At 40.3% G+C, this 26,749-nt stretch overlaps 3 protein-coding genes across 8 annotated transcripts in view; 2 read left to right on the top strand and 1 right to left on the bottom strand.

Annotated features, from left to right (window-relative positions):
- LOC131882429 (potassium voltage-gated channel protein Shab-like) lies at positions 1 to 21,473 on the top strand. 4 transcript variants are annotated; one of them, XM_059229570.1, is made up of 12 exons: positions 1 to 750; positions 6,640 to 6,748; positions 8,168 to 8,820; positions 8,909 to 9,125; positions 9,470 to 9,691; positions 9,772 to 9,975; positions 15,102 to 15,269; positions 16,580 to 16,758; positions 16,826 to 17,039; positions 17,343 to 17,625; positions 19,235 to 19,535; positions 20,976 to 21,473. In XM_059229570.1, exons 3-12 carry the CDS (start codon positions 8,249 to 8,251, stop codon positions 20,992 to 20,994), a joined length of 2,379 nt encoding a protein of 792 aa, XP_059085553.1. In that variant the 5' UTR covers positions 1 to 750; positions 6,640 to 6,748; positions 8,168 to 8,248; the 3' UTR covers positions 20,995 to 21,473. The 4 variants fall into 4 exon arrangements, with proteins under 4 accessions (XP_059085553.1, XP_059085552.1, XP_059085554.1 ...); XM_059229569.1 differs by having other exon boundaries at positions 2 to 750; positions 19,235 to 19,571; positions 20,976 to 21,115; XM_059229571.1 differs by lacking the exon at positions 19,235 to 19,535 and having other exon boundaries at positions 3 to 750; positions 20,976 to 21,472.
- Positions 21,474 to 22,519: 1,046 nt separating this feature from the next.
- LOC131882437 (uncharacterized) lies at positions 22,520 to 23,748 on the top strand. Its single transcript, XM_059229582.1, has 2 exons — positions 22,520 to 22,677; positions 22,741 to 23,748. Exons 1-2 carry the CDS (start codon positions 22,669 to 22,671, stop codon positions 23,635 to 23,637), a joined length of 906 nt encoding a protein of 301 aa, XP_059085565.1. The 5' UTR covers positions 22,520 to 22,668; the 3' UTR covers positions 23,638 to 23,748.
- Positions 23,730 to 26,749, bottom strand: part of LOC131882440 (lysozyme 2-like) — an 11,865-nt gene continuing 8,845 nt past the window's right edge. For all 3 annotated transcript variants that reach the window (XM_059229586.1, XM_059229585.1, XM_059229584.1), the window contains 2 exons: positions 23,993 to 24,066; positions 23,730 to 23,929 (listed from right to left, as the gene is read on the bottom strand). In XM_059229586.1, coding sequence (XP_059085569.1) covers positions 23,774 to 23,929; positions 23,993 to 24,066 — 230 coding nt within the window. In that variant the 3' untranslated portion in view covers positions 23,730 to 23,773. The remainder of the gene's footprint in view (positions 23,930 to 23,992; positions 24,067 to 26,749) is intronic.

Here is a 26,749-nt window from a genome sequence, read left to right as displayed (position 1 = left end):
TCTCTCTCTCGTTTGGTGTGCGGCCCTCACTCACCTTTCAGGGATCGAGTGAGTGCTCGGATAGTGCTCAATATGTACGGTATCCTCCTACACCCTGCCTACCGGGAACCACCGACAAGGCACCGGTCTTGTCAGTTGTAGGCTCTTGAGAATCGACGTCCACCACCACGGCTACCGAGGAGGTCATTTGTTTTTGGGAGCCTTGTGGCTTCCGTCCACTTGGTGCTTGCCCATGAGCCTCCAAGTTCACTACACAATGAGCGTGTGCACACGAAAGGTCTGGAGTCCTTCGTTCCACTGTGTGTGTCCTCGTGGTTCATCAGGGTCTTGAGTGTATGCCACAACTAACTGGACCAGAGTGGGGTGCAAGCTCGTGTGAGGAGGAGGAGGAAGACCAAGAAGACCAAGACTTCATTAAATCTCAAGTTTCTCCATTGACGACATTAGTAACACGAGTATCAGCGAATCAACCATGGTACAACCAACTGAGGACCCGAGTATGATGAAGAGTGGGTGGTGGAGAGAGTGGTGATCTAGTTCCTATTGGGCACACTCACTTGATCCTGGACCATCACAATCTTTGGCTATGGCCGGATATTGATTATTTTTGACTGTCCGGTGACCAAGTGCTTTGGGGGCCTTTTTCAATCCGGGTCTGACCGCTTCTTCTGACAGTATGGCCTTGTGTCTTGGCAACATGTACCTTTGATTGAGCCCCCATGTCATCGACTTCCAAACCTCTTTGAGTTCGTAAGTGCCTTATATTTGGTCTAATGAATAAATGAATAATGTGGCCCTTTGGCGGTGCCACCTTCAACCAAGATACGTTTAGGCCAGCCTTGGGGGTGAAGACGTAGGGCGGAACTTTGCATTACCTTTGAAAATAGTCAAGGTTGGTCTGATATCGTGCATTTGAAACACATTATACGCCTCACTTCTACTTATAGGTAGGGAACAAAAGTACCAACAGGACTTATTGTGTTATTAACCCTAACAAACTCGTCGGGGGCAGAGACGAACAAAGTCTCGTACTTTTTTTCATGACTACTTGTCTTTCGGATGGGTGGCATGTTATTTATCATATGAAATATTTATTCAAGTTAGAATGCAAGAAATCTTGAACAGTCGATGTGCAGAAGCCAATTTCATCACACATTCGCATTAATACCCGAGTAAAAAAAAGTTACTGGCTTCTGGCGCCAAATTGCTTCGTTTACTTGATATGAGTTATCGATTTCTCGAGAAGCAGTTAAGTAAAAGCTGAAAAGGCATTGTTTCGGAAAGTGGCCCTAGTTTCGACTCTGAGGTGTGATTTAACCTGAAAATAAGAATCAGTGGAATCATTTCACAACCCCAAAATTTGTCACCGAAACGTGAACGGTCTCTTCACGCATTCCTTGACCCGAAAAAGAGGAACAAGTTGTCTTCAATGAGTCAATCTGTTCTCATGGTTTACATGAATTCTATCCCAAATTGCATATTGCAAGGTTTTCATTCTCAAAAATTGAAACAAATCGAAAAGTCAGCCAAAGATTTAAAACACCTCCTGATTCTTTTGGCCATAAAAAATGGCATTGCAAAGAACTAGACCTTTAGTGGTCCACAAAACGTCGGTGGTTCCTCGTTCGAGATTTAGTTTAGAGAGAGATTCTCTAATCAGAGGCTTTAGCATTCTTGGCCAAAGAACAACCTCACAAGTTTTAGAACAAAAGTTGAGCCTAATATCACGGACCGACTCAAGGTCAAGCTTGAGTTATTTATTGCATGAAGTAGTGGCTCCCTGAGGATCCTTATGCCATGCCAAATAAGATCAAGTTTCGACTTCCTGAAGGAGGAAAAAAAAACACTTTTGAGTGCGAGGTCAAAGACAACCATGGCATCATTGTTTATTGATCCGTTGGACAGGGTCGGAAATCCGCATATAAAACGAGATTTCCATGTTTTTTTTGAAAAGATTTCAGGGGTTCCTTTGAGTTTCCGACATGGTTAAATCATGGAGGAGATGAAACTCGCCCTGAATAAAGAATTCTGTCCGGGAGAGAGATTTGACTTTGAGCAATCACTACAAGTGTATACGAGTATTTGTGAGCGTGGGTCAAGCAAAGAGCCGCTCAAGTTGACGAAGAAAGGGTCCGCTTTGATAAGAACAGGGCTCGAAACAAACATGCAAAACACAAATGTGCGGTCCGTTGGATAATGAGGCATATCTCTGTCAGATCCTTTTCATTATACAATACCTTACTATGGGTTCCTTTCTCTTTTATGGTTAGAATGTATGTTGGTTTTATGGTTTGGATAGGAAATACATCTTCATAAGAGTTTAAAAAGAATTGCGGTATGCAATCTGTGACGGGAAATATGGCAAAGTATAAGGAATCTTTGATTCTCAAAGGGATGAGACAAACAGGCTGTATCTTCAACAGTTTCATTTACATTTTTTAGTTATTCCAGCAAATAGTTTTCCGACCACACTTCAAATAAATTCTCTTACATCAAAGTTTAATTATGCTTCGGCAGATTTATGCTTTTGGCCACACTGCATATCTTTCGAATCGCATATTTTTTCGCCAATGAACTAGCCGTCTCTGGATCAAAACTGGCTAACCTTCATAGAAATTAAATATACAACGTAAATCCTAGAACATAATCAAACTTATTTCTCGGGCTCCTTCATTGTTTAATGTGCTTCCTTCTAATATTCGTAAGGAATATGTAGGTGCTGTTGATCCGGTAGCATTGTTCAAGTCAGACTTGGACAAATTCGAAGTAGTATTCCAGATCAACCCTACATTTAAGGCTAGCTCGGTCTGCCAACTCGAATTCGTTAGTAGACCAAATATCGTATATAAATTAAAAGGTAATAAATATGCGAATTATAAACTTTCATTTCAATAGCATTGGGGGTTACAATACCCAGCAGGGGTAGAAAAGGCCATGACCAAAAAATCAAACCAAAAGAAGTGCCTGAGGCACCTAGAGAATTAGTTTAGTGTATTTCAGTCTCAAGAGAAGTGCGTACATATCAAGACTGCAAGAGGGTTCAAAGACCAGCCTTGAGTGCCTTCCCTCTTCAGTGAGATCCCAATTGAAAGCCCAATTAATTACACTATAGATGTCTTCACTCTGTTTACCAAGTCGTGACGAGAAAGCCAACATGGATCTGGACCCAAGATCCTCGTTTTAACTTGGCAGTTTGGGACTAATCGTCAAATTAACATGGCTTGTGACCATCAAATCTGACCTCGATCTCAGCAACCTCAAGGCTAGGATAGAAAATGCACCTGAAGGTTGGTAGAACAAGAAACAAAAGCAGAAATGGACAATAAGCTGCATTATTGAGACTCAGGCGCATTTTCCTTTTTATATTTCCTGTTCGATACAGTGACAATGCAATTACTCGAAGGGTGCTTTTTCAGATCGACAGTCGCTTGCTTACTATGTACCGTATTTTCGTCTTGAGCCATGACAATGCCAAATATACAAAATGGTAGTTACATTACGGCGAAGGGCGGGGTAGGCTTTGATGTTTTAGTGGATTAGAACACGGCAATGAAGCTCCCTTTTTGGAAAATTGCTCGTTTCTTTTACACCCCGTCGTCCGTCCATCGACCAGAAATCAATTTCCTAAGCACCCGCTAAAAAAAAGCGGTGTTTCTATATTATCACGGATAATGATGAGAGCGTTCGTTAACCTTTCATGGTTGAAGGCCAAACTTTTCAGTGAGATGCGGAAAAAAATATCCGTATTGCTTGGAATTATGAAGCCACGGAAGAGAAGGCCGTTCCAAGAGGATATTTGATGCGACAAAAATGGTTTCCGGAAAATCTTTTGGAGTGCGCAATGTGACCCCAGCTTTTCTGAGAATCATCGAATCAATGCTCTTTCTTCTTGTTTGACTTCATCTCGATAACCAAATTTAGATGTAAAATGATGGCAAATTTCGAGCATTTTAGTGTTAAACGCTCAAAGATTGAGTTACGACATTGATTCACAAACGGGTGGAAATTAAAAACCGAAAGTTTTGCGAAGTTAAATGTTTGCGAGGTTAAATGGCACTAAAAGGATAATCATCATCATTATTCAATTGGTCCAAGGGATGACCCTCGCCCGACCCATAGCTTCCGTAACCAAATTCCGATAGGCAGTGTCCCGTATCAGTTAAGTTCCTTGCTTGTGGCTTCGGTGTGACAATAGTAGTATCCATGGAAAAATTTTGGAGGGAGATTCGAACCAAGGACCTCGATCATACTTAGCAAGCGCGCTAACCACTCCACCACGTTTCCGTCGCTTTGGTAATTGAACCCACGACAGTGCGCAGAATTTTTTTGCCTTGTGTGCACTGCCACCTAAGCCACTCAGAGAGTTTATAATGAAACTTTTTACGTTTGGGCGTAGCGCCAAATATGTTATAATAGTCCTCAAAATCTATTAGATTCCTGCAACACGTTTTTTGTTGCGGAATTAAAAGACGGCTTGAACGCTTTTTGAATTTTGGCGATATGATTCTAATGTCCCTTATCATCCGAGCAAATAAAGAAAGATTTTTTGCTTGGATCACAAATCAATGATTCCAATTGAAAAACATTGATTGTCTGATCGCAAATAATGTTAATCGAATGCTGTTGATTCAAATAACTTCAAGATAGAAGCGTAGAATGCTGAAGGGTTGTGTCATTAAAAGAAAAAAATCACAACCACAAGAAGCATGCTTTTGGTGGTCTTGGAACTCATGGACAATATCGGACCTTTCGATTTCGAGTACTGTATTCTACAAGAGAAGATAGGATCAACGATAGAATAGAACGCGATGAGCCGAGATAGACCCAATGAAATGCTGCACGTTATTTCTTGGAACGTACTTGATAAAGGCTTTTTTTCAGACTCCATGAGAAGCCTTTCAAAAGTAAGGACTATTGTTCGTTGCAATGCTGGTTTATAAATAAAATCCTGCTCTTCTTACAAATCAGAACGTGTGCTTAAAGACAAGTTCAGCGTTAATTATGCTTCACTTTATGCAAACTCAATTTTGGTTGACAAACCTTTTCTCATTGGAAACAACTTTAACATAACATTCATCTTGAGCACAGATACTTTCGAATGGATTTTTAAGATAAAATATACTCTAGTACAGATTTAGGTTACCAGGTTAAAAAACATAATGATATTGTGTAATTTTTGTACTTAGGTTTTAGGGTCAATTGTAGTGACCGTAGTGGCTTAATGTGCGTTTTGAGAGTACTTTCAAGCCCTCGAGAATCCAGGCTAGTTAAAACAATGAAGTCCAACTCTCTTCTTTCTTGAGAGGCTCCTTCATTGTTCAATTTGCTGCCCTCAAATATTCGTAGGGCTTATGTAGGCGTTGATCCAGTAGCAAGATTTAAGTCAGACTTGGACAAGTTTTTGACTAAAATTCCGGATCAACCTTATATTCAAGGATTAGCCTGATTCGCCAACTTTAATTCGCTGGTGAATCAAGTACTATATGTTTATGTAATCAAGTAAAATTGAGACCTTTTTCCCTCTTGAATTGCTGGGGCCCATTCCCACTAGCGGTAAGGAAGTTCGCATAAAAAATACTGAAATAATGCTTAAATTTAGAACGGAAAGGCATATAATTTGAAGTTTGTTTTGATTGACTTCATAGGAAACATTCGGTTTCCATCAAAATGAAAAAAATATTTGTCATGCAGTGTTGAAAACTTGATGTAGATTGCCTCATTATGAATTAACATCTTTGTTTTGAACCATCCACTCCAGGCAACTGTAATTCTAGACATGATATTTCCGTTGAACCGTAAATAATTCACTTTTTGCCGACCCTCTTTGACATTACAGTTACTGCAATACGTAGACGTATTAACCATCTTTTACATCCAAATATTGCAAAGCTATTTGTGTTAAAGATTTAATTTTACTTTCAAATCCTTCCCCATGAGTTATTGCGACAAATGTCTTTGTTTGAGACAAGTTGCAGCAATGGAGTTTAGGGTCTGTGGACGGACTTGTAAAATGCAATCTGACCCTCGTGAATTGCACCTTGTTCCAAAACCTAATTAGTATTGATCATCGTGCTTCCACCTCGTTTGTGCCATTTTATGATGGGAAACTAATCCAATTGAAAGTGCTTGAAGGCACATCCCACCAAGCATTGCATTGTCAATAGAGGTAAAGGTACGAGGCTTAAAGGCCACCATACTACAGGATCAAGGAAATGTGATGTCATTGCTGGATTTATTCATTGGAACTGAGATAACCTTTCTTTCCTTCGTACTTTCTCTTATTCATGAGAAGACCTAAGGGATTTTCTGCATTGACGGCGCCAGAATATCGGTTTAATTTCAAAGTTAAAAATCGCATGTTAAACGAGCACTGCATCAAATAGCCACTTTGTTCGACGAACAATGAAAAACACCAGACAAAAATGCATAATGTGCTTTGGTCCCATTTAGGTCCCATTTTCCTTTAAATTGCTCCATGTTTTCGTGCGCGTTGAGTAGATCTGACCTTCAGCAATGGTTTTTGACCACATTTTTGAATACTCGTCTATATTGGTAATGGTATATTCATTTTCAACCAGATTTGGTTCATATTCAATTATTCAATGGCGAATGAACGAGACTGTCTTATTTTCCTTACAGAGAAATCTTCCTAATTCTCTTGAGATGCTATGAATCACCATGGTTTTGTGGGAAAGAAGCCAATCAATTGGGAAGCTACCGAGCAAGGCCAGGCCTATCATCGTCAAAGGTAAGGCCTAACCGCAACCAATGCGTGGAGAGAGATTGATAGCTTTCACAACATCATGACTTCCCCTCTGTCGTTCTCACACAATAATTCATGATTTATTTACTAATGAGTGACGTAAGCGACAAACTCATTATTTGTAAACAACTCGAAAATTCGACACATGAAAGGCTCTGTAGCCAAGCAATCCTCACTTAAATCGGCCCCTTTACCAAACTGTGATCAATCGTTGATGGCTTGTCACAAGAACATTTTCAGCATTACTGCACGCACAACTATCAGATATTGAATACAGGTCATATACGGAGATCGGTGGAATTAGAATTAGACCTGGAATATTCCTTGAACTGATGGTTTATGGTTGAATGAAAGAGAAAATTGATGCATTTTAGTCACGGATGAACATTAGTTTTGATTCTGTATGCAGTACGAGGGGCATTGTCTAACGTTAATTACAGAATAGTGGGGTGCATGGGAGCATTTTGAGCGATATAAATGAGCGACCAAAATGTATCTCATTGGATGGACACGATTTTGTAAAAAAAGGTGCTAATTTCCCAAAATCATGCCCTGAAGCCTAATTTCGAAATCCTGCGCCGTTTTTAAAGAGTCTCTTTATGACTTGTAAAACTTCGGTTATTTTTTCGAAGCTTCGAAAAGAGTCAAGTTGTTTTCTTCAACTCGAGTTTTGATATATCGTGTCATTTAGCTTGCAAGTCTCATTGAGCCTCAATTTTAGACCTTGTTAATTTTTCTCAACCAATAATCACCTTGTCAAGCTTGCAAAAGCATATGATCCTTTAACAAAACCTAAAATCCCAATTACGAGGTAACCAATAAAAAAAAAGGAAATGACCCAAATCATTTCTGTGTTACTTGGGTTTGATCATTAACATTTTATGTCAGTAAAACAACATATTTGGTTCAAAAAGATTCGAAGTGCTCAGGTTCCGAGTCTTTTTTCCGACGACCGAAATAACTTCATTTTTGGACTCATTGACAAACTTGCCTCGGATATATCCAATTGTACTAGCTTTACGATGTATAAGTAAAGCTCAGGGATTGCTAAATGTACTTCATTAATTCACTACTGAAGGGTAAAGATTGTTCATTTTCATGTCTAGTGAATGTTTCATGTTTGCTTATCATTCAGAAAGATATGCAAGTTAAAAAACCATGCATACTTAGGGAGTACAACAATAGCCAAACTTACTAATGCTTGAACCGAGGACTTTATCAAAGTAGACAACAAAGTTGGAAATAAAAAGCGTTCCAAGAATAATCGCTCAGCTGAAACATGCCATGCATTGGCGCTCGATCTCATGATCCTAAATCATAATGTCATCATCAAACCATTCCATAAGTACATAAATTAAATGCAATAGAAAGCTACAGATGATCACAATTGGACCTTTTTTTCAGGCCCAACCAATTCCACTTGTGCCATGTCCGATCCCATTAAACCCGAGCATATTGGCGTTCAATCCCGATCCATTCCCCATTATGACCACAACAGCCAATCAATCCAACAAGATGACCGATACCTCGGCCATAGCCCAATTCCAGGGCGGGACTAGGGCGGTTCACTTTGACGATTTGGACAGTGTGATCAGTGAGGAGGAGCCCATCTATGCCTCCGCTGGCACTCAGACCTCATCCCTTTGTTCCGAAGGAGTCACCAGGACAAGCTCCTTCATTAGTTTGGGATCAACCGTGATCGAAAGTCTTTATCCCGCCACGGCTCCCAACGAATACAGAGGTTTCATGATGAGTAACAGCTTCTTGACGGATGGTGGCGAGTCCTTGGAGGAGTTCAAAGGCCTCTCCAGCACCAAACAGAATGTGGAGTTATTCAAGATTTTGAGTGCCATTGCTAGTGAGATCGAAAACCTCCGAATGTCCACGGAAAAACGGTTCTTAGCCTTGGAACAAGTAGTGCAGAGACAACAGGGCAGTAGCTCAGTGACCACGGTAGGAGGTTCCAGCTCTCGTAGCTCGGGAGCTAATGGTATCCCTCACCAATGGGACAAAATCAAGGCTAATCGAGCATACAACCAATACAAGAACATGGCCGGGTAAGAGTTGAACCAAGATCGATAATTGTTGAGGGTCAATAGTTACACACGGTAAAAAAAAAAACCAACTTTTTCTTTTCTCTTCCAGACCCATGCTTAAACAAAGGCGGGATTCCAAGGCCTCCAAGGCCGACTCGAGCTTGATTAATCAAGAGTTGGCTGAGGAGGATGAATCCAGTTTGGGTAGCCTTGGAGATCAAAGATCGCCATCGTGGCCTCGGCTGACTGAGCTAGAATATCTCAGGGAGAAAAAAAGGGCAGACGAGCAACTCGTCATCCTCAATGTGGGCGGAGTCAGGTTTGAGGTGGGTAACAGTGTATGGCTTTAATTTCGATTTGAAACGGCAACACTTCTCTTTATGAATGAGTCACGGAAAAGCGGTGAAACAAAAGGCCCTATTCAAATCCAATCAAAAAGAAAATACCGTCTTAAACGACTTTAAAATTGATCTTACTTATGATGAGGGACCAATGAGTGAACAATCCAGTCAGACAAAAAATATTTTGTAATGGTTGAATACCATAAAAATTACAAATTCTGGTCAAGGTGCCACTCCAACCAGTTAAAGGACAAGGGATGCCAAAAAGTGTCAAAACATGTCAAATTTGAGGGGCAGGACCTCCCAAATTTAAGATCGTTTAATTCCAGGCAACATGGTCTCTTCTGGAACGCTTACCCCAGACTCGCCTGGGCAAGTTGCGAAAATGTCAAACTGACCAAGAAGTTTTGGAACTTTGTGCCGGCTTCAATCCCGAAACCAACGAGTACAAGTTTGACCGACAACCTCGCAACTTCCCGTGTGTCCTGAACTTCTTGAACACGGGCAAGCTCCATTTGGGGGAAGAAACTTGTGTGATTGCCTTCTCGCAGGTAAGGAAAGCACCGTATTTTTTGTTGGCAATGAAAACAATACGAACCCGCCTTTTTGGTCCTGCCCTCGATTGGAACAGGACATGGAATATTGGGGAGTGGATGACCTCTATTTGGAACCCTGTTGCGTTCAGAGGTACTATCAACAACGGGAACTCCTCAATTGGGATCACCAGATCAAGAAAGAGGAGGAAAACGAATACTTTCGACCAGGTCGGGTGGGCAAGTTCCAAAAGATTCTTTGGGACCTGTTTGAGAAACCGCACACCTCCTTAGGAGCCCGGGTAAGGAAGAAACAATGAAAATCCTCAAATTAATCACACACTGCTTTCCCACGTGATTGAACTGAGTTTGAGCCCACGTCAAAAAGTCGAAACTTCGTGAAGGCTTGAAAGGCTCAAACTGTCTTTTTTCGGCATGTTCCAAACAACTGACCACCTCGGGGAAAATAGAAGGGCTTTCATTAAAATACAATCAAACCTTACTGAGTTTGTAAAGTACGTCTACCTTTTGGGTTTGCAAAAGTACCCCTATTATCGTATGCTTTCCTTCAAATTCACTCAATAATCCGTTGAAAAAATCGTTGGGAAGAAATCGAATAATCCTTTTAATTAGGCCCTCCATAGTCGGGCTTTGAATTTGCTGTAAAGGGCTTTGTTCCAACGCGAAATCTTTCCACCGAGGGTTTTAGCTCCCCTCTAAATTGTGTTCCACCAAGGAAATTACCATCGTACCAACAGACCTGCCAATAATGGTAAACTACAGACCGTACTCATGCATGGACTGAACGGAAAGTCCAGATCAGGATGGGCCTTACAAAGAAAAAAAGTGACAAAAACAAGATGAATTTAGTGGCCCATAATTCTTGTTTGGCCTTACCAAATAAAACTAAATGCTTGAAATTTTTCGATTAGCTTAAAGATATTTTCAAGAGGCTAAAAGCCAAAATTATTAATAATGTTCATGTATGCGCACTCGTAAAGGATTGGGCGCTACAACGTGGCCACATTTAGACCATACATTCGACTCCTTGAGACATGTCATGCAAGTGAAATGCATCGTGAAGAGGTCTTCTGTCAAAATCGGTCTAGAGCACCTCTGATCATTATCTATCTAGTAAATAGTCGCAAAAAGGGCAAGTCAATTTTAAACAATGTCTTTATAGGCTGTTTATTTTCAAGTTAAAGGCTTTTATATTTGACCAAGAGGAGACTAAAGATTTGAATTTGATGAAGTCATTACTAAAGACTCTTAAGTCTGATTTTGAGCCCGATTTGGGCCATGCTAGTTGATTTGGCGAGATCATTTGATCCCATATCCTATTTCGGATAAATTGAAAGACTTAGGCAATTTTCGCAATTTCTAGAATGACGTGCCAGGATCATTCAAATGTCAAAGCACTTCCCATGTTGTCAAGCAAGTTCTTTGACAAAGGATTGCAAATCTGTAAAGTTTAATGCTCACCAAGATGGTGTCATTAATAGGTCCCAAAGTAGATTTTTAATGAAGAGCTTGTCAAGCCAAGACAAAATGATTAAATTGCAATCATTTAGTTTACAAAAGACTCGTATAATGCCTATTAAATCGGTCTGTACTGCTTTGAACCCAAGAGTTTGAAGATACGTGTAATTGAATGTGAGGGCAAATGAAAACTTGAACCAATTTTATGGTCCAAAATATTGTCACTAATCTGCACGCCTGAACCTGTAGGGAACAAAATGTCGAAAAAACTAGGCGGTCCTGGGTTATAAATAAGGGTCGGAAAAAAGCATTGATTTCGGTGATTTTCGTCAAAATAGTTAGTTTTAGGTTGTAAAATTGAGCCAAAATAAGTTGCGAAAACGTAGAAATAGCAGATAAAAGGTGACTATAAGTTATGAATTGTTTGGTTATTCCAAGGAGACAAATTGTTTCACTATTTTCTTTCACGAACTGATTTCAATTTCAAAGCAGACTTAGTTTTTCAACTTCTATGGGAAGTTCATATTTTTGAAGCATCCCGAAATCATGAATGGTTTGCAAAATCAATACCATCATTGCGTAATAATCTAAGCCAATCGTGTAGACAAAAGTGACATAACTTACAACATAGCTCAAGGAAAAAGTAAAATACGCCTTCAGTTACTAATCAATGGCAAACACTTCTAGCATTCCTCTGAAGAGATAGTCCAATAAAAAAATAAAAACACGCCAGACTCATTGCAAAAAACGAGATAAATGTATTTTTTCATCCTTTAGTTTTTTCAGGAAAAATAGAATGTTGAAAGATTTATTTGTATTGCAATTCTTCTAAATTGAGCCAAAACATTACAAAATCCCTCCAACTTTTCCCCAAATTGTCAGTTTTCACCTATTTTTGGCTAAAATTCGCGAAAAAGTGGTTTTTTCTTTTGGCCTCAGAATGACCAAAACAATTCCAATCCTAATCTAACCTGAACATTATCATTCTCACACTTAGTCAAAATAAATTTGCTAGATTATCGGATATAAAACATTTAAATCATCCTCCAAGGTGTGATTGGCAAAACAAATGCAACGAAAAACGAAATATTAGAAGAACTAGCGGTTGAAAAGAAAATTTCTTGCAACACATAAATTATAGGCTTTCATGTTGTTAGTTATACAATTTTTATCGACCTCTCGCCGACACATATTAGCAAAATGAGAAAGGAACATACCATTCTCACATATTATTTGTCCTTGATCAATTGTCTCTCTGACATGTCGATATTTTTCTTCTTGTCCATTGCTATCGACGTCCCACGTCGGGCTTACGTTTAACATAAACTGTGACGTACTCTCTTGTTTGGGAGGGGACAAAATCAATACCACCGACTCACATATTGTTCGAAGACTATTGACGTGTTGTGTCGACGGAGAAGTGGGAATAACAATTCCTTGATTAGTCCACACATTCAAAATGTTTGCCGAGGCGGGAACATCCGAACTGAAAGATCGCCCAAGTAAACCCCTACCCACCCACTCAAGTGAGAAATGAGCCTGTCAAAAACTATTCCATGTTTTCTCAGACTTATTCGCCAAGTTTGGACCCACATTTCGCTGGGAACTTGGCCCACAAGCAAGATAATATTGCAGATTGATTGCAACCTTTGATTACATTTTCGGGAACTCGATGCACTGCCCACCAAAGAGGGGAACCTACTCGGTGAAATAGAGTTTACCGTAGTCCTCTATTTTTAGTAATTAAGAGACTATTATATCACAGACGAATTTCATTCAAACACGCCATGGGATCAAAAATGCCCTCGTCTCGTTCAGAAGTACATACGCTCATGCCATGGGGATCCTGCCAAACGTGGCTCAAGGGTAAAAAGTGGTTGGAACAATGAACGAAGACAGACATTAGAACCAGTGCGTTGGTGTAAGAGTGTGCCAGGAAAAAGGAGGGAACCAAAATAGAATCCAAGGGACAAGTTTTGGAAATGGAATGTGGCGTGGGTGCAACCACGCAACAAGCTACGTCCAAAGAGAGATGAGAGTTTGCTTTGAGGGGTTCCATTTTTTCCAATCTTTTTTGGCGTGAATAGCGCCAGTTATGAATAATGCTGCAGGAGACTCGGCGAAGTCATTGAAAAAATGTATGCAATATTCATGCCACAAAACTGACGCTTTTGTGACGTGACACAAACATGAGCGTTCAATCACACTCCGGATAGAAATGTGTAGACATGGGAAAAGTTTGCGAGTAGTTGTTTGGATACTAAAATACCTCTTGGAAGTCTTTAAACAAAGCCCAATTAAGGCCAAGATTATGTTTTTGTTTAACTAGGCCATTGCCACTGTCCAGATTTGTGGTCGTGCTGTCAGGGTGACTGATTTTTTCTCTTAACCGCTCCATTTTGAATCATCATTGAGCATTTCGTGAAATGAAATGTATAATTTGATATAATGTATTTAAGGTCCTCAGGAACCATGAAGGTTTTTGAGAGGACTTATGGATCGTTATAGACTTCTTTTTTGGTTGAAGTAGTGATGTTTTTGTTAGGTGTGAATCCCAGAAATTGGGAAATGATTGGAAATTGCAATGATTAAACTTGCTCGCAAATCGGAAAATGAATAGAGTACAGAGGTCGCAGCACTCATTTTGAACTTGTACTTCAAACTCAGAAGGGTTTAGAGTTAAAGTAAGTTAAAGGAAATGGTCTCTGTGAGGAAGAGAAACATGTTTCATATTTCTTTTGTTGGTTACTACTTGGGGGTCAACCCAGTTTGCAAATGTAATCGCCATTACGTAGCCTTATACACTTGTCTTCCTGCTGTTAGGTATAAGAATGTCATTTATTCAAAATGGGAGCATGCACTTCGTTGCATTCATTTAATATTTTACCCTGCTTCTAAAACATAAGGCCTACACATTACCCATGAATTCAGTTCTCAATTCACGTTTTGTCCATGAAACAAGATAATGGTATGGGGCAAGAATATTCAAACGACAATCTGGCCATCCATATTTGATGCTCGAGCCTGACATTTCTTGCTCCCTAAGGTCTCGTGAAAAATGCGAAAAGTTGTGATAATGTGGAAACAGGTATATAATGCAAAAACAGCTTTTTGACATGCGAAAAAGTTGTCACATTTTGAAAAAGGTCGTTTTTAGCTCAGTTTTAGCCTATATGCTACATTTTTTCTGTTATAAGATGATAAGCACTCAGTTGCAGCTCATTATTATCCATTGCACCGGGGATTACATTCCTTGTAATAGTTAGTAAAGCCAAACCAAAAATGATATTTAAAAAAATTCTGGATGATTCACGGAAATAAAAGATAAAAGTCCCTAACAAGGAAAAGCAAGCTAGAAAAGCAAAAGAAACAGATAAGGATCCAAATGACAAAAGAACGAGTCGGAAAAGTGAGAAAATTAGTAACTTGGCCAAGGATTTTTGCCCTGAAAATGGCAAAAAGTTTTTTCAGGTTTTAACTTTCGTTCTCGAGGTCTAATAATGACTGACAACACGCAATAGATATCAGCCAACAAAGCAGCGTACCAAAACATCTCATTGGTCAAATGCTTTTTTGTGTTCCTTTTGTTCCGAGGTGCAAGATCTTGCAAACCAAAAATAGTGCTTATCTGGAATCGTACGCTATTCAGAGGCAAACATCTGTGTAATTACTCCCCATGTATGACCAAAAAAAAATCGCCTTTTCATGTCAAAGGCTCCACCGAATGTGGGTTGTGGCCTTCAAATGTAAAATAATTTGTCATGCGCCAAAGGATGATAAGATTTCTGATAAGCGCCCGGTATTTCACCAAGGCCACCCTGGCAGCCTTGCTAATTTCGTGAAAGGCTTCAATATCGCTGCCTTCCTATTGTGTGCATGTACCACGTACTCTCCCTATGTACTTACTAAGTATAGTTATGTTCAAGGTGAAGTCCGCATTTCGTTCCAGATCGTCGCCATCATCTCCATCACGTTCATCATCATTTCCACGGTGGTCCTGACGCTCAATACGCTTCCGTATTTCTCGGCCAGAAGCCAAGAGGATCACGAAAAAGATTACCCTCCATTTGCTCTGCTAGAGGCGGTTTACATGTCTTGGTTCACCTTCGAATTTGTGGTGAGACATCTGCGGCATCTAACGACCGATTCTGGTGGGCCTTACTCTAGTTAAGATTGAGGCCGGAAAGAAACAGACCAATTGTAAATCACAAAATCAAATAGACCTGGGCTCTTCATGTTTTTCTGGCTGTAAAACACACAAAACGGGAAATTCAAGCTAGAAGTTTTTTTCATTTTTACGGCCAAAGTTTAAAAGGTTCTAGCTGCTAAGAATGTCCAAAGGTATCAAAATGATATTACATTGAGGTAGCACATTGAGAATCAATCAGGTTTTGAAAGCTGTCGTTTTGCACTGGAATTTGCGTAATTTGCTATTGTCTAGAAGACTCATTGGCACTGGAATCTCAAAAAATGGTTTCTTATGTTTGATTGAGATATTTTATCGAGGTAAAATGAGATGTTGGGATGCAAGAATTTCGAAGATTTCTTTCAATTTGGTGCTCCTGGAAAGAAAGTGGGTAAAACTTAAATGAGCCAACCCTTAAAAATTGTGATAGTTCCCAAGATGCCGAATCCCAGTGAAAGGTTCTTCGACCAATCGATTTTGTCCTAAAACCATTGGCCCCATCACATTTATCTCAAACGTAAGGCAATCCTAAGAGTGGAAAATATTTTTGTGCCCATTGACAAAATCAATGGAAGTAAAAATTGCGATCGTGTTCTTAAAACGGTCTAAAAATAGCGACGCTACAAGGGTAAACAACTGAACGTATTGCTTTCTTGATAATAATTTAATTTTTTTATTATCATTAAAATGAAAAGAAAGGATAAAGTCTGAGTGCAAAGTTCCAATTTTTGAATTTATTAAAATTATGATTGGGTCCTATAACAGGTGAACAATATCGTTCGTAAATTGCAACGACATTGTTTTAAAATTGCGCCGTAAGTCAAATCAGTTGTTTTTGAATAAATGGCCAATCTTCAAATTGAAAAGAAGGCCAGGACAACGTCACAAATCGGCTCTGAAGTAGACATGTCTCTTTTACACAAGAGCTCGTCAAGGGAGTGATTAGCGGCTTTTTTAAATCCCAAAGGTACTAGTGTTTCAAGTTCAATCGATCAAAACTAGTTTGATCCCTATTGCTATTAGGTGCCAATAATTGATTTCATAAGAGTGCAATATGGATTGATTGCCATTGGTCTGCAAAATTGGCACTCATTTTAGTAATCACCTCTTCAGGCTTGCTATTTTGAAGATGATCCGTTTTCAGCAGACTCTGTAACACCATGGAAGATATCAGATTTAGCTTTGGATGCACAATTCTCATGCCAGGCGTTGAATTGCCATGACTGGCCTTTCCATTTCAGATACGTTTATTGTCATGCCCCAGTAAGGTCAAGTTCATGAAGAGTCTTATGAATGTGATTGACCTGTTGGCCATCCTCCCGTACTATGTTAGTATCGCTCTGGTCAACTCCACAGACATTGGACAACTCACCGAGGTCCGGAGAATTGCTCAATTTTTCCGAATTATGCGTATTCTTAGGTAAACCTTCAAGGCCACAATTTCCACCCCCGACCTTATTCCAGCATCCTTCTGCCTATCTTTTCAGGATTTTCAAGCTAGCCAGACATTCAGTGGGCCTTCAGAGCCTTGGCTTTACTTTACGGAACAGTTATAAAGAGCTCGGCCTTCTGATGCTATTCATCATCATGGGAGTACTGATCTTTTCCTCATTGGCATATGTTTTTGAAAAAGACGACCGCCAAACCAAGTTCACTACCATGATGGATTCGTATTGGTGGGCTTTGATTACCATGACCACGGTAAGGAGGTCTTCTTCGGCAACTAAAACTAAGCTTAAAAGGCCCGATATTGGCAACAGATTTGTGGGTCATGCGACCAAATTTGTTGTACATGAGAGAGTGTGTGTGCGTGTGTGTGTACCGTAAAAAAGAGTTAAAGCCTTCGTTCACGTGTTCCATTTCGGCTCTGACGTCATTAATACCGAAAAAGGTCGAAGAGGCGTGACGTGAGCAATCACGAATATCTCGGACTTGATCTCGAGTCTGCGGTTCCTTTCCCAATAATGGAATATGTGTGCTATGTATATGTCCCATGGATTTCAGGTTGGTTATGGTGACATCAGTCCGGTAACCGGATTTGGTAAGGTGATAGGATCTTGTTGCGCCATTTGTGGCGTCTTGGTGATAGCCCTTCCGATTCCGATAATTGGGAACAATTTCGCGGCCTTTTACAAGAACGAACGCCGGCGAGAGCAATTGGCGGAGAAGAAATTGGCCATCGAGCGCGCTCGGCGCAAAGGCGCCATTCAGCCGTTCCCGGGGCAGACCTCGCTACCTTTGGAGGAAAATTTGGGCCTGGAACTGGATGTGACGGAATTGGACACAGGTATGGAGACTAACACTCGTTTGGGTCAAGTTGGCGAACTCATGTGGAAATGAACGCTTGGGAGATCCTACGCCTTTCATACAGAAAAAAATGGCCGAGTAGGGATCGCCTGAGACACGTCTCAAGTCAGACTTGAATCAACCCTACACTCAAAGGCTTGACAGATAGGCCAATTCTAATTCATTGGGAAAAAAAATATTGGAAGTAGAGCTCAAACTAGTTATACGTTTTCGATTTTGACCATAGGGACAACATGTTCAGGAGCGGTAAAAAGCGATTTTTCAGTCCTGGAAAAACAATTTGGAACCTATGGATGAAGTTACTGAAAATTGGTTTGAATGATATTTTATTGATTGTGTAAGGGAGTACTTTCAAACATTAATGGTAATTGCTTGATTTAAAGCTAAATACACAGGCTTCTAGAGATATTTATAGAAATCAGTGCAAATTGTAGCGTTGCGCCATCTATGACAACAAATAGATGTCATAATGACCAATGTCAATGTGCAGGGTTGTACCTTTGCTGATCGCTCAACATAGTTACTAAATTTTTTAGCATGGTAGAGGATGATTGGGCACTTTTCCATATTTTTGATTTATCCATCTAACCACATCAGCTGCCTGTTTTTCGCGGCAATTTAACCCCTTCATATCCCTTTTTGGGGACCTTTGAAAAACATCAGTCTGAGGAGCAGGTGATATTGTGGGAGGTCACTGGTCTAATTTTAAATAAAGTGAGCATAATATAAAGCAAAATAAAAAGCATAATATTATGCTAAAATTTTCCCAAAATCTTAAAAAAAACAATTGGAACAATAGCTATGTTAAAAGCTATAAATATGAGCCTAGCACATATTTCTAAAGACAAGAAGTATTTTTTCATGGATGCCAATAAATAAAAACTGGGCAGACTACTGAAGAGAAATATTAAATGAACATTTCCCCTTCTTGGCATTTGACCTGAAAATTTAATTCAATTCTCCTACAAAGAACGGCTAAACCCCAAAAATTCAACTTGAGAAACTAACGGTCTGAATAAAATTTGGTGAAGCTTTTTTCTTGCTGTATTTTTGATCACATATATCATTGTATTTATGAAAAAAATCATGATCCCAGATCAAGGAGTGCAGGTTCATTGACATATTATCTTTAATAAATATAGCCACCCATCATGCGAACTGGAAAGATCATTACCGTTCGTGATGAGTTTTTCCTTTGATGAATACGATCGGTTCCCCGTAGGAACTTTTTCGTTTATCGTAAGCATCGAGTCATTATTGGTACAATCAAAAAAAATCATTCACTGTATTTGTTTGCATATATTAATATTCAGTATTGAAATATTAACACAGCTATTGGCTTTTTTCATAAAATATTAAAGTCAAATAATAAACCATGGCAAATCTTTGACGTTTATATTCGCAAGAAAATCACTCGACACCCCATCATAATCTTTCTTATCAATGCCATGAAACAAAATCCAAAAATCGACAATGAGCCTTAAGCAACCCTACCAACTTTGGCCGATCAGATTCGTTTTTCAGCTCCAAGCCAAGGTCAAAAGAATAGCTAATGGTCGACCTTTTGGGTATTGGATTCTTTTTTGTAGAAAAGGCCCTAATTGCCGCCGCCAAACACCCCAGTGAGCCGAGTCTCACTCATTTTGGGATTGAAGTGGACGACATAAGCAATCAGACCATGTTCACCCGACCCGAAATCCTGCTCTCGCCTGGGACACGCCCAACATCCACAGGGAGTCTCCAAGAGCGAGTGTTGCTCAAGGCCGCCAAGTCCAATTCCAGCTATTCCGATCGAGAGGCCATGAACAACGGAGGAGGCCGTCAACGAAGGCTCAAACGGAACAGTCTTCCAATCGTCGAGGGCAGCAACGCCAATGCTGATGCATTGAAGTACATGGCTGATGATTGACGTTCATGGCAACCCTGGTAGTTAGCTCGACTATGGAGATTGGCTTTTGAGAGAGAGAGAGAGAGAGAGAATCCGTTTGGCCTTTGCATATTTTGAGCACACACGTGGTCCAATCTGACGTGAAGGTCACTAATTTGGGAATGAATTGGCCAAAGACGGCCTTGATTGATAACAACAACAACGGGTTTTGCGTGTCTCATCCTGCTGGTGTGTGCTGTATTTTGGTCCTAACCTTGAATCCCTTGCGCCCTCGTACACACAACCAAACGGCCTTCAAGGCCGTCTTGTGCATTTTCTTTTCTTGCTTTACTTCGTGACAGTTTTGATTGAATTGACCCCGTGTGCTTCACGTGAAGTTTCGAGATTGAAGAGAGTTGGAGACAACAAAACAGTTCCTGGAATGCGGTGGAAAACAAAACTCACTCACAAACCATCTGGTTTAGTTTGTTGTCATTTCTTTAACCCCGCACAATAACGTTGGCATTTATTAGATACTTGTATATACGAGTTGAACTGAACCAATTGTCTATCAGAGTGTATACACAACACTAAATATTAAGTGACGGCCTCTGTCGTTTCCAAAAGGTCAAACCTTTTATATAGAGAGGAGACCAAAATGAACCGGTTTTCTTTCACTTTGAGGAAACAAGCCCTTAGACCAAGGAATTTAAAGCCGTTCTGCTTAGTAGATTAAAATCTCCTTTGTGTAAAGTACGGTCTTCTATGTACGAATCTTGTATTCATGATAAGTGGGGTTTTGTTCCTAGAATCCTAATATTTTTTGCGGCAGAATCGCTGATAAACTGTGCTATTTGGTTTCTCGAACATAAACAACAATTGTGGACAAAACGCCATTTCAAAAATCTTTATTGCAATCAACTGCAATCTTAAAATGAGTTCAACACTGCGTCTTTTAATACTGGAATACATATCTGACATGAGCTTCTCAAGCTAGATTTTACCTTCGACCATTCAAAACCATCAAATACGTTGCTTTTCTGGTAATTGAATTGTGGCGAGATCACGGCAAAATAACTAGTTGTTTGTACTGAAGTTGACAAATATTTATGTGACTTACATCCCCATCTAATCATTCTTTCTATAGCAAAAATTTGATAATTTACTATAACAGAAACTGTATGTTATTTTGCTGAAGTTAAAAGACAAACTGATGCGACCGAAAGCCGCTTATTTTACCCATAGCTATCTGGTAAGCACGTTGGCCGCAAGTGATTAAAATTGTTTTCAATTTGGGGTCATCAAAAGAAGACATCGATTGATTTTCATAAATATGATAACTATGTGTGCATTTTCATCAAAATGGAAAGGTTTCTTTTTATTTTCCTGTCGTGATGCTTGACCCAAACACACCCATAATATTGTTCTCTATCTAATTTTGGTTTGCTTCGTGCTCCTTTCAGAATCCATTCAATGCTCTGAGGATGGCAGACTTGAGCGATCCTTCATGAAGACAACTACTTCGACTTTTGTGAATGGACTGACCCGATCATCGAACAAGCCCAACTCCATGCCAAAAGTGGCCGTGAAATGAGTGGAAAATCAACACGACCCATCGTGACAATCACCGCATGTTTCTTGCAGATTGCAAATCGCAAGCGTTATTTTTCTACTCTCGAAACCTCGAGTTGTTAGTTGCGCCAAGAGGGCTTGTCTCCCTCTTTCTCTCAGATCTTTGAAAGGCTTTTAGTCTACATATTATATCATAAAGTACTTGTAGTACTGTATTCAGCTTGTGATATCCAAATATCTTTTATCATCTTTCATCTCTGCCTTCTTCCCAAATTAGGACTTCTTCCTGCTCACTTGCATTCAGAAAATGATAAGCACCTCATTTAATTCCATCTAAATCAAGAAATAAACTAGTTCTGCGAAAACGAATAAGCACGTTAGAGCGACACTTCTTTACCAACATGAAGATTTATCTTCAAATGAGCCATGCTTTCATATTGCTCCTGATGGTTGAAACTCAGGCTTGTAGAAATAAAAGCAGTGAACGACTTTCCCGCCGATTACAGAACATACTGAAAAATATAGGAAAGTTGATTTAAAGTATTCGAATTTGATGCAATCAGCGCTCAAGTTGAACCATTTGCCTTGGGTAGATATTCGGTCATATTCGTTCATTTGGTGAATTATCTTGATCACAATCAATTATAATAAGATGAATGGTGCTGAAGATACGATTCCTTGGCTAATATTAGCGATTATGGACACCGCAACCGATGGGTTTGGCCGAACCGTGGCTAATCGGAGTTAGAAGATGTAGAGAAACAGATGTCACTCATCAAAAACGTAAGTCCACTTAATCAGCAAGGTACACCGAGGATGCTTGAGACTCCTGATTTTACAAGCTTCTTTTTTGTTGAATTCAATTGACATGTCTCGGAGCGCTTATTGCTTCTTGTTTGATCGCTTTGGGGCCAGCCACAATTTTTATAATCATTAGCTTAACATTTTCATGATTAAATAGATCTTTTAAAACAGGCGATGCCCGCAATGGTTACTTGACTTAGTTCGCTCCAGTTTACAATTCATTCGTATGCATATCAGATACGTTGCGAGGACACCATGCAGATTCATAATTGGCCATTGACGCAATGTTGCTGAACATCAGTTATTTCCAAATGGTTTTCAAATATGCTTCCGAATTCCTAGATTCTCGGATTACTTTCAGTGTATACTCGTTGTCGGCCGGTGAATGGGAAGGTGATTCAAGATTCTCGGGGAGAAGGAAGATGCCACCGCTGGTGGTTGAAAAGGAGCCGACGCGTGGTAAAGCAAGTAAAGCACGTTCAAGTCAAGAGCGCTTCTTTAACCACCACTTAATGGTTTCGTACGTTTCATACTCTAGTACATGATGATGATGATGATGATGATGATGCAAAGAAGATGAGCTTGATGACAGCCCACCAACGCCAAGCAGGCGTGGTGGAGCTATATAATCAGAGTGATGCCCGTCCCAGTCTTTCAGTCGTTGGCTTCTGCTTCACAAGGTGACATCTCCAAAGTTTGGGAGTGTTTATCTCGAGAACCGCTAGTGATCTACCCGTGAATTGAGAAGAGCTACGACCAAGGACATTTTACTGTAACAACATGAAACTGGTAAGGGCAGGGAAGGTCTAAAAAGGTGAATGAAAAAAATCGAAGATTTTATGATTTTTTTAGATCATTTTGAGTGTTCTGTTGGTGGGCAGTCAAGTCTGGGCGGAATCAAACCCGGATTCTTCGGCAGATGCCGATTCGGCCCCAGACGCGCAATACACCAACTTGCTGTCCCACGCCGTTAACGCCTACGCATCCGCTGACGAGTTAATCAACTCACCGGTCAACACCCAATATCATGCCCAATCTGAGCTTGGGGAGTATTCCTACGGTTTCGACAACCCCTTGTCCTCCAAGCAAGAGGTCAAAACCGCTGATGGCGTCGTTCAAGGAAGCTACTCTTACGCCTCACCCGACGGTCGCTTGATCACGAACAACTACATATCTGATGATTACGGTTTCCGTTCATCATTGGCACCTTCCAACGGCGAAGACAACGGTTACGGACCCGGCCTTCTCGATTTGCCTGACTCTCCCGTGGGCTACTCTCCCATTGCCGACATTGCCCCTGAAATTGTGGCCGCCTACGACCAACCCCAAAGATACGCTCCAGCCCAACCGGCACTGCGCGTCCACCCAGCCGTGCCCGATCACGTGAGCGTCACTAGTCCTGGTTTTGAAGAGCAGCCCCATATCCCTGTGGGACCTGATAACTACGGCCCCGTGGCCCACGAGGCTTTGCCCTCGGGGTACGCTGGAAGCCCTCAAGCTTTGCCCCAATTGCCCACCGGAACCCTTCACTACAGCGCTCACATCGAGCCAGTGGCACCGGTTGTGTCCAAGTCAGCCTACAGTGGCTATCCGTTCTCCCGAAACACCTACCGACGTACTTTCCCCAATCAGGGTTACCAATACCACCGCAGCCACCCATTCCGACAACACGGATACTCCAGGCCGTCTTACTACTCTGGCAATGGCTACAATAACTACAACGGATACTCATCCAGATATTACCACTGATCTACCAAGTTTCCAAATGCCATTTCCATGTGCCTTACTTGATTGATTAGTCTACCGTGCAGAGTACTCGGAATGAATCAAAATATACAAACTTTAGCACTGTCCATTTAATTCAGTTGTTTTATTTCAAAACTTTTTAAATGTTTTGACCTTGGTCCAAAACAAATTGGCGACACTCCAAATAGAGATCCCAGAAGTCTGTGCCGGCCAAATCGGTTCCACAGTTCCAACCTCCGTTCTTATGAAGCATCACGTAATCCTCACAAGTCACCAATCGGTCCCCATTACAATCCTATCAATGTTGACCGAGAAGGGATATGATGTGGAGTGAAATCTTTAAAATTACATCAGTTACCTTTAAGAAACGCGTGAAATAGGATCGGAGAATGTCTGAAGAGCAACCGATATCGCTGGCACATCGAACATAGGCTGGAAGGAAGCAAATTGAAAGTGTTCAAAGGAGATCTGCTCTATGGCTCACTTTTGTAAATGTGAGCTCCGAAAGGTCAAATCGTGGCAGAGGCTCTTTTTCCATGATCATTGGGTTGGATTCAAATACCAACAGTCTCGCACTTGCCAAGCGGTTGGTTTCAAAATTGAAACTGTTCTTTTTGAAAATACAAGCATTCTCTCTCATTTCGTCGCTTGTTTGACAGTTGAAATAGTGGAATTGGACAATGACAAATTCGAATGTTCGAAAACCAGGAGCTAATTTGTACTGGTTTCTTTAGGGGATTAGTTTGCCTGATTGCCATTGAAATCGAATTCTGCACATGAAAGACGTTTCCAGGAATTCGGTTCCGCTTGTCAAACAAATCTGCTTTATATAGTACTGTTTTCGAAGTTTTCATCCGTGATGATTCTACTGAAAGGCAGGATGAATGTCTCGATGGCATTGCGGAAAAAAAACGTTTTACCTAGGTACTGTAGATACTTTTTAAGCATTCAAATGATGCCAGTCCTTGGCGGTAGTTCATTCCTTAACAAAGTCATTTCATTGAACGATTTACGGGCTAATGGTTTTACTCTCAAAACTGAAACATTTTTCAAGGTGAGACTTCGCACCCAATTCTTGCCCCTTAAACAGACTTGAAAAAAAAATGCCCTGTCAGTTATGAACCATTAAAAATCTACGTGACTCAGGATATTCCATTATTTCGTCACCCTGGATCCAATCTCTGTGTCTGATTCATATTGATTGGTTAGAACAAACTGCAAATAATTGACTCTTTTTGAAATTGTAATTGAGGATGAACCTGTTAACAAAGAAGGGAACATCAAATGATAATAGATCTGATCAATTCGTCTCAGACATAATTGGAAAATCTTTAAGTTATAACTTGACATGTTCGTCTTATTGGACAGTAATTATCGCCTCAGATAAGAAACATTGATTACAAATAACACTAGGCATTACATTCAAATTCAAGACCCTTTTATCTTGAAATTGTAAAATTGTAAATCCAATTTTGTTTTAATTTGCATGGCTAGATCCGCTCATCTAATCAGACTTTTTGCATTGATTCAACATTTCAAAGAAAAAGACAGATGGTCTTTTATCACTTTCGTATCCAACCCACGTGTCGCATTAAGCCCAAATTTAGTCAGGGTGGAGCATCCTCCATGATATGGTCATTATGATAATGTTACTTAAAGGGCTAGACATTCATTCACTCATCCCTATTTGAGCAAGAATCTCAATATTTTTCGACATTTATGAGCGTGACATGTCGAGCAAAATGGGTGGCACCCATAAATAATAGGCGACCTTCACCTTTTTGGTGTATGTACATCTCCTTGAATTGAAGAATTAACCTCTTTGGCATATAAAGAGCCTCCGTGTCATCCTGTCACCCGTGAATTCGTTTGGGCAATTAACCTAGTTCACGACTCTTTGTGCTTCTGAAGATCAACCATCATCTATGCTAAATGAGCGAAAACGATGGAGTCTTTGTTTGGATTGGAAAAAATATCGAGTCCCACAAATTGCATCCGCCTCAAGAAAAAGTGTTGCAAGTTGAGCCAAGCCTGAAGATCTCCCTTCCATCAAATGTCAAGGTGTTGCTACTATTTCGTTTTAGGAAGTGACGACAAGTATACACGGGCTCTTTTTTTTCACCATCACTCGTTGGGTTTTGGAGATTCAAACGATTTTACAACATCACTTTTATTCATTGTTTTAAGGGAGCACTTCAAGTACATTTGAACATTCTGACGAAGGTCATCCAAGGAGAAGTATTCAATCGAAAAGCTTTTTACAGTGTAACTAGGAGCAGCATCCCAGTTACGAATGCTGTTTTTGGCCATCGTGACTCGATTTAACCCTTGATTTGACATTTGATCTGGTTGGGTTTCGTTCATGGCCAAAATTGTTGAGGTGAAAAATCTTATCCTCTGAACTGAAGTGACTATTGAGATGAACTTCCTTGTAATAACGAATAGGAGATAGACATACGAATTCCGGAAGTTATTAATGTAAGAAGTGCAAAAAAACAGCTTTATTACATACTCCCTTACATACTGATTCGAGAAAAAAATGTGTAAATTGTAAGATACTTTTTGCTTTGAGCAGATCTCGACAAAAATAGAATCAGGCATATGTGTGAATCATAATGAAACCTAATTCATAGTCGAACATTTGGTGTGCTTGGAGCGCACAATCAAGGAAAAATGCCAGCGTCTAAAAAAAAACCATTTCAAACCATAAACTATCATTGGTTGAAAGTTGCCTGATCATGTTCCTTTTTCCGTAGTTTACTGTCTTTGATTTATTTAGGTTATGATTTGTGTCTTTCATAGCGGATAAAGCCAGTGGATTGAGCATGCTCAAGTTGGCAACCCGGAGGCGATTGCATTCAGGACGTGCTAGAGCAATGACATGATGAACATTGAACAGGCAATTTGTAGATGCTTAATTGCCATCTACATGATTCGTCTCTACCTTCTCTTGCTCCACCTTTAGCCGTTCAATGTATCCTGGAGCTCGTGCTCTTCGAAGTGATGTCTAATCTTACGTCACCCAAAGAGTCTAGAGATAAACCGAAATTAATCGGATATCCAAAGGGGCCCTTATTTGCAACGCCAGACTGCCCAAACAAAACGGGAAGAGGCA

Source organism: Tigriopus californicus, chromosome 6 (assembly GCF_007210705.1).
Source record: "Tigriopus californicus strain San Diego chromosome 6, Tcal_SD_v2.1, whole genome shotgun sequence".
Taxonomy (NCBI): Eukaryota; Metazoa; Arthropoda; class Copepoda; order Harpacticoida; family Harpacticidae; genus Tigriopus; species Tigriopus californicus.
Note: the sequence above shows the minus strand (reverse complement) of the source record. Positions and strands in the feature narration are given on the sequence as shown.